Source organism: Poecilia latipinna, unplaced genomic scaffold, assembly GCF_001443285.1.
Source record: "Poecilia latipinna isolate Pla-1442-1.1 unplaced genomic scaffold, P_latipinna-1.0 Scaffold1342, whole genome shotgun sequence".
Taxonomy (NCBI): domain Eukaryota; kingdom Metazoa; phylum Chordata; class Actinopteri; order Cyprinodontiformes; family Poeciliidae; genus Poecilia; species Poecilia latipinna.
Genome location: NW_015113958.1, coordinates 83525 through 95392, shown reverse-complemented (window position 1 = coordinate 95392; position 11868 = coordinate 83525). Strand labels below are relative to the sequence as shown.

At 38.8% G+C, this 11868-nt stretch overlaps 1 protein-coding gene across 1 annotated transcript in view; it reads right to left on the bottom strand.

Annotated features, from left to right (window-relative positions):
- LOC106961850 (protein sidekick-1-like) overlaps positions 1 to 11868 on the bottom strand; it is a gene marked incomplete at its 3' end in the record, with an annotated part of 122798 nt that overhangs the window by 83968 nt on the left and 26962 nt on the right. The window contains exon 12 of the mRNA XM_015055913.1: positions 404 to 544. Within this exon, the coding sequence (XP_014911399.1) occupies positions 404 to 544 (141 nt within the window). The remainder of the gene's footprint in view (positions 1 to 403; positions 545 to 11868) is intronic.

Genomic DNA, 11868 nt, shown 5'->3' with positions numbered 1-11868 from the left:
AAAAAAAACAAACAAAACACATATATATATATATATATATATATATATATATATATATATATATATATATATATATATATATATATATATATATATATACATACACTGCTCAAAAAAATAAAGGGAACACTCAAATAACACATCCTAGATCTGAATGAATGAAATATTCCCATTGAATACTTTGTTCTGTACAAAGTTGAATGTGCTGACAACAAAATCACACAAAAATCATCAATGGAAATCAAAGTTATTAACCAATGGAGGCCTGGATTTGGAGCCACACACAAAATTAAAGTGAGATTGGTGTCAGGATAACATCATTCCCACATATTGTTTGTTTTCTTTCTTTAAACCAGGATTTAAACCAGACCAAGATTACAGTGTTTGTTTGGTGTGGGTTCACCTTAGGACATATCCTCGGAGGATGCCGTTAAGCTCGGATTCTGGAGGAGGCTGCCACTGGACCATAATGGACTGGTTTGTGCGACCGCTGGCCACAATGTTATTAGGGGGAGCACTCGGCGCCTCTTCTCGAAGCATCATCCTAGGACAAACACAGAAACAAAGGAAGGAATAAAAAATGAGAAACAGACAACATATTTGATCAAACTTATGAGTTTCTTTGGGATGTTACAGATAAAGTCCAACTGTGGAATCATACAGCAACAGTCTCTTCAGTAACAGGCTAGACAGTGTCTTCATCTTTTTTCCTCTTGCACAGACTTTTTACTGATATAAATCAGCAAGAGATCACTAATAGGCAGAATTAAAAGCATTTATCAAGCTTAAACAACAACAATTTGAATACGTTAACAAAGCTAAACATTAAAAACATTGACTCCGTGCAGTAAACTAATGGTAACTAATGCTTATTGTCTCCTCATTATGGCAGCAGTTAGCAAGAGGAACACTTACAACAACTGTGTTTAAATTCTGACCTTGATACAGGAATAAAGAGGATAACCATAAGGTCTCAGGGTATGATAAGGGCCAAAACATGATGTGTGAATCATCTTCAGATCAGCTACTGCTGTAGAGTACTTCTGGTCTGTAGGGGTCAGTATTTATTAAAGGAGTATTTTATATTTTCCAGGCATATAGTGCCATTTTATAGTACAATCAAGTAACTATGTTACCTTCAGTTATTGTAAAAACACTGTATACATTAAGCACAAATTCAAAGAAATTTGAATTTGCAACTTGACACTTAAATTGGGCTTTTCTTTCTTCAGGAAGCTCCTATTTGTTCTGCCACTCTGCTTTCAGCAAGTCATCGCAACAGTGCGTTCATTATGCCATTTATGAAAAAACATCAGACTTGCATAGTGATTTTCAACCATCAAAGTGTTCTCAAAGATACTTTATGCGCACTGGAATGAGGAATGGTTTCTATGATTAGCTTAGAAGACGCACAGTTCCACCAGGTGTTTGCTTATTTCTGCCACTAGGCACAGGAAGGAGTGCTTTGTGAGGCGGACGTTTGGCCAGAAACTGCAGCTCCAAGGAGGAGTTTTGTGAGAGCAAGCATTTAGACAGTCCTGAAAGGTTGCCACAGGAGATCCAAAGATTCCTCAAATAAAAGCAACATTCCAGCTACGATTTTCATGAGGAAATAACATTGTGACATGATATAAAGCTTATAAAAGTCAATTTTTCATAATACTCACCCTTTAAAAGCAGTCCAAGAAAGAAACAGTGGAGAATTGGATACAGGCTAATGGGTGGCCAAGGTTCACTGACACATGTGAGGAGCGTAGGCTGGGTTGTGTGGTTTAATATTATGTATCTTCATATCAATAGGTGCTGAGCACTGTCCACCATGGAAAGAACCAACAATGGGTGCATCAGCATCAGACCTGGACTACAAAGCACTAAAAGAAGTTAGCCTGGTTTGATGAATAACATTTTGTCTTACTTCGATGATAAGTGTGTGTGCATCGCTTACTGGAACAAAGCTGCACTGCTGGCAAAACCCAAGACAGAAGAGAAGGTGTGATATATTTTGCAATGTTCTGCTGGAAAACTTTGAGAGGTTACATCGCCTGTAACAGCCTCGCTAAATATTTCTGCACATTAAATATTCCCCTCTTTCCTGGGAACTGCATTCTCTGATATCTGTGGGATTTGTTTTAGAATAGTTTGAGGGGTTGACTTGGTAAATCTAAATCCATTTGACTATCTGTGGGTATGTACTGAACAAACAAGTCAGATCCATGAAGTTCTCCCTTCACAGCTTACTGGACTTAAAGGAACTGCTGCTAACATCTCAGTGCCAGATACAACAGAACATCTTCTGGGTGTTTAAGTATGAAATGGTAGAACAAATTGATCCAGATCTTTTGGTATTACTTAATCAGTGTGACGTAATGCTGTGCAACAGAACTGTAATTGAATTGTAACATTTCAGTATTCTCAAGTCCATGCTTACAAACAAGAAAACTTTGGAGCTCAAGGGAGGTGGATTTTATATTTTGGAAAATTTGACCTTATTCAACCTCAGTCCATAAGCTCAGTTACAGTAGATGAGCAACACAATATGACAGCATAAGATAGTTAAATCAACTCTAGTATAAAACGAGCAAAGACCTTGGCGTTTTATTTTGAGAAAGGCAGTATGATTCCTCAGTGCTTTTGCTCGGCTTCAATCTCTCCAAACTGTCTCCTCATTTTTTATGTTGACATTTTGAACCACTTCTCAAATTTTTTCCCACCCAATCTTCAAACTTCTACCTTTTATACAACATGTCCTTTGGCCTCAATTATTTCATGCTTCTATCTTTTACTCATCTCCTTTCCCCTTCTCTGCCCTCAAACTTCACCCGTGATTAAAGCCCTGCAGCCTTCACATGACCAGTTAAGCGCACAGGCTGTGCTGGTCAGCCTCTGGCTTTGCTGTAAGCAGTTCAGCAAACATAATCAGAGCCATATGTGCAAACACATACACATGCACACACACATAATCATCATACAGACACACATTTCTCCCTGGCTTAAGACAGGCTGTTACATCTGATGGCTGTTTCCCTTCCTTGGATTACGCCTTGCAGTTTACATTACCTTGCCCCTGAAACCCCACTTGCTTCCCCTATGTGCTCCAATTCCCCTCCGAAACATTCTCGTTAAGTTATCGAACCATTAGCTGCGATATGACTGCCTGTTTTCGTGTGCCTGATTCTGTATGTGTCTATAAATGAGTACGTTGTTCTATATGTGTGCGTGAAAGCAGGGGTGTGAAAGCTGTTAGCAAGAGACTTGTACAGGCGGATATATAGCACAGGCCAGTGGTTTTACAGCTGTGCTTTACTTCCATTAGGTTAGAAACTGTCAGACACCAGGTGCTTCAGGCATACAAGCACACATAGAAACACACACTGGCTAATGGGCCTTGTGTGAACGAAATGGGAATAAAGACAGCGCTGTACAAATTGGGCATATATAATCCTGAATTGTACAGCTGCTTTTGACTGCAATTGATGATGCAGGTCAAACACATACACAGACTTATGCCACACAAACATATGAATGGCTTTACACTAGAAGCAGAAACACAAATTCCTTTTTCTGTTGGGAAATACAAACCACAAAATGGCGCATTTACTCTGACTGCCGTAAATATCCACAAACAACTTTAATTTGGGAATGACATCTTGCAACATTATTTCCATGCATTGAACTTTTCCACCTGAATTTACAATTTGCAGAAGCACTTTTTCAGAGAAACTAAATAACCAAACGTTTTTGCAGATATAGGTTGCTCCCTAACTTATATCTGCAAAATGGCCGAATTTGTTTCTGTGCAAATTGTAACATTTTATGTACGTTAGTTTAATTCTGCTATATCCCTGCCAGCATGCCCAGGTGGGCCCCATATGGGGAAAAGGAGGGCAGACCAGATGGGTCCCATATGGGTTTGTTCCATGGTGACCCCACATGGGTTTGCCCATGTAGGGCAACAGCCCACATGGGCCCTACATGGTGCTGGGCCCACATGGCTTTGCCCATTTAGGGCCCATGTAGGGCCCACATAGGCTGTGGCCCTACATGGGCAAACCCATGTGGGGCCACCGTGGAACAGCGAACAAACCTATATGGGACCCATATGTCTGCCCACCTTTCCCCTATATGGGGCCGTAGAATGGCACCTACTGCAGTTGAATTTTCCTGGTCACAGTGGCGCAGTTTGGTTGATGGTCACAGGCCCGCATTGGCATATTTTCCCATCTATAATGGTCAGGGGCCTCATGCATAAAAGAGTGTGCAGTTTTCACACTAAAACTTGGCATACGGAAAAATTTTGAAAGTGTGGCGCACAAAAAAATCAGATGTATAAAGCCGTGCGCATGCACGTGGCCGCGCACCTTTCCTTTTTACATCTCAATTTGTGGTAAATTGAGCGCAAATTGCTGGTCCGCCTGTCGCCACCGATAAATATATATGTAAATTAGTATAAATACCCGAAGGTCTGCCACCACGTGGGGCAATAACCATGGCAACGTACTTGTTTGTGTCAGCAGTATTTATAATAATAATTATATATTTTATTTAAAAGGTGCAGGGAACATAATATGGAGCCCTCCAAGGGACATGAGGATTTTTTTTTTCTTTTGCGTTCCCTCGCAAAACTTTTGCGTTCCCTAGCAAAAGTTTTGCGTCCCCTAGCAAAAGGTTTTGCGTTCGCTCGCAACAATCTACTGATCAGTTCATGCGGCATAATTAAATACTGTAAGCCTTTTTTTACGGCGTCTGCCGTACTTTCTGCTTTAATACAATCTTATAAGGTTTTTCAATGGACTATTGAGATATTATCGCGGGGTAATCAGTCATCCGATTGTGTCTCTATTGTGTTTGTAGTCTGAATGGTTTAAAGGGCTGCTTTCAGTGCTGTTCCGTCTTAGCCTAACGGCCATAAACATGCAGTAAATAAATCGATTTTCAATCAGTTTTTAATCAGTTTTTTTTGCACCAAAGCGTTAATAATAATAAACACGTTTTCACTGAGGCTCTATAAGTGCAATGAATGAAATAAGTAATTATTGATATGACAGGAGCAGCGGCTTTGACACCTGGTGGTGGGCGTGTCGATGTGGGAGTGACATCATGAAGTATGAATGGGAAGGTGACGCTGCTGGCTCTGTGTGTATGAGGAAGCGGGTGATCGCGGTGGTCAGTCCTCGCAAAGATTGGAGCATGATAATCAAAATTAAATAAATCGATAATTGTGACAGAACAAAGAGGTTTGGTGTTGATTGATACACGGACAGATGAGATTCCCCGAGTTAATCCAGTGCGGCCCTCTACCACCATTATGTTTTATAATAATAAAACGTGTTTATTATTATTAACGCTTTGGTGCAAAAAACTGATTGAAAATCGATTTATTTACTGCATGTTTATGTCTGTTATGACTAAGATGGAACGGCACAGAAAGCAGCCCTTTAAACCATTCAGACACGAACACAATGGAGACACAATCAGATGACTGATTATCCCGCGATAATAACTCAATAGTCCATGGAAAAACCTTATAAGCTTGTATTAAAGCAGAAAGTACGGCGGCCACCGTAAAAAAGCTTACAGTATCAATTATGCCGCATGAACTGATCAGTAGATTATTGCGAGGGAATGCAAAAGAAAAACAAAAATTCTCCATGTCCCCTGGAGGGCTCCGTAATAAGGTAACCTCACAAACATAAAAAAATAATACATTTTAAAGAAAGAAAAAAATTAAAATACTAAAAATAAGAAAATAAAGAGATCGTGCAAATGCGTGGGTAAATTGGACGTTTATTTTAAATAGTGGAATCATGTGCATATTGTACAATTACAGAATAGAGATGCTTTATGTCCATAAAGGCGCATTCACAAAGCGGGTGGCTCCAATGAATGCAGCTGGACCGGTACCAGCCAGCATGCCTAGGTGGGACCCATGTGGGGGAAAGGAGGGCTGATATATGGGTCCCATATGGGTTTGTCCGCGGGTTCCACAATGGCCCCACATGGGTTTGCCCATGTAGGGCCACAGCCCACATGGGCGCTACATGGGCCCTAAATGGACAAACCCATGTGGGCCACCACCATATAGGGCCCATGCAGGGCCCATGTGGGCTCTGGCCCTACATGGCAAACCCATGTGGGGCCATCGTAGAACCCGCGGACAAACCCATATGGGACCCATATAGTCTGCCCTCCTTTTCCCCACATGGGGCCCACCTAGGCATGCCACACAGCTCTTTCTTTACGTTTTGCTCAGAGCTCCGGGATGATCTGAGCAATCTCAACGCTCACAAACCATCATCAACATTTCCCTGTAAATCAATATAATCAATGGCTCTCTCTGAATCCGTCCATTGTCGATGTTCTCCCTCAGAACCAAAGCACTCCACAATTATGCGGCTCACCTTTATGCAGCTACATACATACGGGATTGTCTACACACCTTGATCACCTTAAAAATAATCAAACCTGTTTGGAGTTAATCTGCTGATCCAGCCCTGTTTTCTTTTTTCAGTGAGAATTAAATTACCCCACAGATACATTTCATGCTCTTCGGCGCACAGTCCAATCTTTATGAGACAAAAACTGAGGAAATGTATTATTTACATTCTAGTGGGGTTTTCACATCCTTTTATTTTTATTTTCTTTATTTTGTGTGGGTGTTAGGTTATTGTATGAAAATAAATGCGGTTCAGTGTCATCGTTTACATTTAAACAATATTAAAATCATGAAAAACGAAAAAAACATCGGGTTCGATGTTTCCTGGGCTAAATAACTGAATGTAGTCAGATTTCAGTGTATTTAGGTGAGTTTTGACGCTAGTTTGATATTGTCCACAGAAAAAAATTGCGTGGCTGCTGCACATTTTCACGCCAGGGAATAAGTGTGCGTATATTTACTTTGACACAAAGTAAAGTTTATACATGCCGACTTGTGCGTAAAATATGGCGCCGCACATTTTTTGTGCGCACGCATGCTTTATGCATGAGGCCCCAGATCTGACTGGGAGTTTTTTGCAGCCCCTACAGAGTTACTATGAGCCTCTTGGTTGCCATTCATAATAATCATCTATCTCCTTGTTCAGTCTGTAGGGTTAGGTCCACTTAAGTCTTGGTATGTTTGGAGTAGTGCCATTATCTTTCCATCTTCAGATCATGGATTGAGCAGAGCTAAGATGTTCAAGGCTTGGGATATTGTTTTATAATCTAATTCTACTTTAAACTTATCCATGTTTGCTTTTACCCTACTTGTGTATTATTGGGCTCAATGAGGTTGTTTACAGAAACTTACTACATTTTATTTTGTAAAAAGAATTTGAAAACTACTAATAATTTTCCTAAAACTCAAAAAGTGCATTGAATTACCATTGTGATGTGATGAAATCTGAAAATTTCAAAAGAAACAGTTTTGAAAGGCAGATAACTGGTAAATAGTTCAATGTGTTCACAAAGATGATTCATTGGAAAATGAACATAATCTGTTATTTCAAAAGTTGACTCTCCTCATCTCATCGTAAAGCCTTCACAGTCATGTTCAACAACCAAACAACATAGTCCGTAACTTAAAGCTGTGTGACACACTTTCTATGTCCCTTCTTAAAAGGGAAAAGAGGACATTTCCTGCAGGAAGTGCTCATGTTCTCTGGTCTGTGAGGGAAAAATGTGTTAGAGTTAGTGTACATGTGTCTCATTTCCTGTGCATAGGGATTTAAGAAAAGTTTCTATTTGTGTCATTCTCAATAGTTTAATGCCTGCTGGGTTATTTGCTGAATCCAAATATACCATGGTTTTTAAAGTTAATGGTGTTACTGGGATATGGCATCTCCTATGATTCCTGCAAATTATCCATGTCAAAATGTCACATTTCCTAACTATTTTTTACAGTATATTTACCTAAAATTTCACAAATTATGAAAACTTCACAATGCTGCAGAGGCCTTTTGATTCAGCTGTGAGGGAATGAATGATTCACTACATTCGGTCCAACTTACATTAGCTTTATTTTAGAATCAATAACACTTAGTCTTATCAGATCTGGACACTACAGATTACAGATACATACAAATACAGATTCTTTGAAGTGCAGCTTGAGATCTGTAACACATCTTTAATTGTAAAAATTCAATTAGATCACTTTAATTTGTAAAAATTCATTTTGATCCTTTTAAATTGTAAAACGCTTTGTTTGGTATCTAAACCAAACCTGGTTAGAAGCCCCAATGGGCTCTTTGCACCTACGGCGTTGACGTCACATCTCCAGGAGCTAATGCGGCTCACTTGTTTCCGCTTTGAGTTACCATGACTGGTAGAAAAGACTAAGTCGTATTTCAGATGCAAAAAATGCAATACTATGAACGTTGTTGTCTTCCTAATATAATGAGCTTTTAAGTTTTCATTAATTTCCAAGCAATCCTGAATTAAGAAGATGGTGGCTTGTAAATATTTGTCACTCCCTGTTAAAGCTAACGCTGCACAACACAAAGTTTGCAGCCTTCACTTCACTCCGGATCAGCCTAAAACTACCGGGGATACGGATGGTAAATAAAGGAGCCTCCCTGAGTTATTTCCATGGAATCACTTCTGTATTCAGCCTGAAAGAGCAAGTTTATGGGAACGAGAGAGCAGACCAGAGCCAGACAGCCGAGCAACTGATCCGCCTGTACATACTGCTGTAAACGCCGTCCAATCTGAGCTCTTCACAAGAAACATGCAAAGGTAATAAAACGAAATAACACGGAGACATGAAGCAACATATTTTTCTAAAAGCAGCAACTTTGAACCTGAACAGCTGAACCAGATCTCTGACACCAGAGCTGCGCTACTGTCAAGCTATGAGGCTTGTTGAGCTTCGTCAGGCTTCGGAAGTAAAAAGCCCGAACCGTAACCGAACCCCGTGAGTCTCTGACACTAACGACAATAAACACACATAATATACTTGAAAATTAGGTAAATACATTGTCCGTTAGAATGTTTAGATACTAAAATAGCACATTTTACAAGAACAATGTCCGAGAATATTGCCTACTAGCATAAGCTAAGGTTAATGTTAGCCACAAAGTTTAAGTAAAACTCACCTTCATATCAGTGAATGTATAACGAGGCGTACATCTCAAACCTTTCTCCAGCTGACTTGTTGGGGCTTCGGATCGATGTACAAACCTTGGCCAAGCCCTAGTGTAAAATGATATTTTTATTGGATCGGAAACAATCGAGCTGCTTTTCCCCGAACGCGGAAGCTGAGGTGCAAAGAGCCCATTCCAGTGGAAGGCATTAAGAAAATGTGTTTAATTTGACTAACAGTTCTTGTTTTGAACATTTTTGAAATCAATGTTTACATTTTATCTGTTCTGGTCAAGAATGTGTCCATTTTGAAGGGTGTTTTGGTGGGTACTTTGACAGCAGAGGTATAAACAGCCTACATGGTAAAACACATACTTACTAGCAAGGGGCGGGAGAGAGGGGAACCCGCTAAACACAGGTTTATCTTCACCAAACCAAAGATTCCCCCCACCTTTCTTGTGATCAATCATTGTCATTTTTTTCATATCATTCATTGTATAAAACATGTTTGTTCTGAGTAATTGTCACTTTTTCTTTGGGACAGTGTCAAACAGAGAAATTGTCAGATTGTGCAAATCTGAGTTTTCAATAATTGCTCAGAAGATGATGATGTGTTCTTATACAAAAGAACATGCAGAGATTTTTCAACTCAGCATAGATAATATAAAAAAACAAAATTTTTCCACAGTATTTTCTTTATTCCAGACTTTTCTAGATGGGATATGAACCCTGGCATCCTCATGTTCAAACACAACAGTTTGGTTCACATCCTGCATGAGGAAAAGGGGTGGATATAAATTGAGGGCAACGCAAACAACATAAAACAGAGAGCGAACGCAGACACTGGTGAGATGTGACTTTATACCACCAGCTTAAATAGATGAGCTTATTTTTGCCTCATTTGATACAGAAACTCTTGTCTCCTTTAAATGTTGAGTAGATCCGCCTGGGGCTTAAAAAATGCACAAATGGAGAGGGATGACACAGTAAAGAGACTCCGTCAGGCAAAAATAGAGACACTTTCAGCATATTCTCTCTAGAAATCAAAGCCAGCTGCTGAGAACATTTGCTGTTGCTTATGTGCTTTACGAATGTATTTTCAGTAAAAGTACATCTGTGATCAATGACACATTTTGCTGCAAAACATGAATAATTTGTGAAGATCATTAATAGATACAATTTTGAGACGTAAATAAATGTATGAATAAACATAAAAATAGAACATTCTACTGATCCACTGCATAAAGAAATCCATCTGTTATCATATTAAGTTCCTGTTGAATAATGTTTTTATGAGCACAGAACAATCAGAAGATATAGATTATAGCTGCAGTGATATTGTACAGTTAAACACACCAGGACAATATTTTTAATAGGCAACTGTGACTGTTATTGATGGCCAAACAAACCACTGGTTGTAGATATATTTGATAATAAAACATCTATAATTTGTATCTTTTTCCAGCAGCAGTGTAAAACATAAGCATGTGATAAGTTTATTTTTTACAGAAATTTTTACAAATTTTTAAGGTCTTGTAATTCTCTCTGTTTATTCTGATAATCTAATGTTAAGATTGCAGAGAAAACAAACTGAGCACACCACCACAGCTTTAACGTCTGTAAATAAATAAACACTCGAAGTGGTTCTCAGGTTTACACAGACCTGTTAAAAAACAGTTATTTTATGAGTGTGTTTTTTTAGTGTGCACAGCCTTAAACTAATTCTTTCTTGTAACTACTTTTGGTCTAACTCCAGCATTCTGCAATATTTGCTACATTTTCAGCTTCACTATCTGGACACTGTGTTAAATGAACCAAATCATTTAAAAAACCTATTTACCTCCTCACCTGTGGTAATGCTGCTCCAAAAAGCACTGGTGGAAACAAAACAAAAACCTCTGAAGAAGGCACTGAATTTAACTTCCTTCTTCATGAAATGTACCCAAAAATTGAGTGGTATTAAGATGCTTGTAGTGTTGTATTTACCCAAAATGCCTATAGTCCACTTCCTGTTTTTCAAGCGGTTTCTGGTCTGCTTGACAACTGAATCTAGACCTTGGTTTTTAGGCAGAGAAGAGTAAGATTTTTTGTTCTCATCAGAGGATAAAAACAAACCAGACTTTCCTGGAAAATGAACTAGAGTTTGATTAAAGCGGACTGAACTGGACTGGTGAGAATGCACCTCAAGATGCATTCTGAAATAAACCAGACAGTTATCATGTTGCATTAGTCAGCTAGATGTCCATATCATGCCACCAAATCTGTGGAGTCTGTAAAAAAAATAATCCAATACAGTCGCAGAACGGAAGACCTGCAGCCATTGTTTTCATGTTGTTCATGGACATGATGTTAAATTTTTTTCCACAAAGAACAAAGGCAGTTCTGAAGGTAAAACCTAGTACTGTCAAAGTATACCTACTACATTTTCTGGTGAGTGTATATTCCCAGTTTTAGAGCCTATTTAACATGTTAGAATATCAATATTAGGAGTAGATTAGATGGTACAACAATAGGAATATATGCTTTTATGCGTTACAAATCCTAAAGATCAAGAATAATCTGTCCTTCAGAAGCTTATGGTTCATTTCTACAGACAACAATGGTGGAAGAACATGCCATGGATTTGTGCAAGCAAAACAGTGAAGATTTTGAAAGAGCATTTTCTCAGAGTTCATGGGAACTCCATTCAGTAAAATGTAGTTTGGGAACAAAGCCAATGTTGTGATTGGAAAAAAAAAAAAAAAAAAAAAAAAAAAAAGTTTTTTTTTAAAAAAATTTAATTTTTTTTGGGAAAAAATTGGAAAAGTGTTGAAC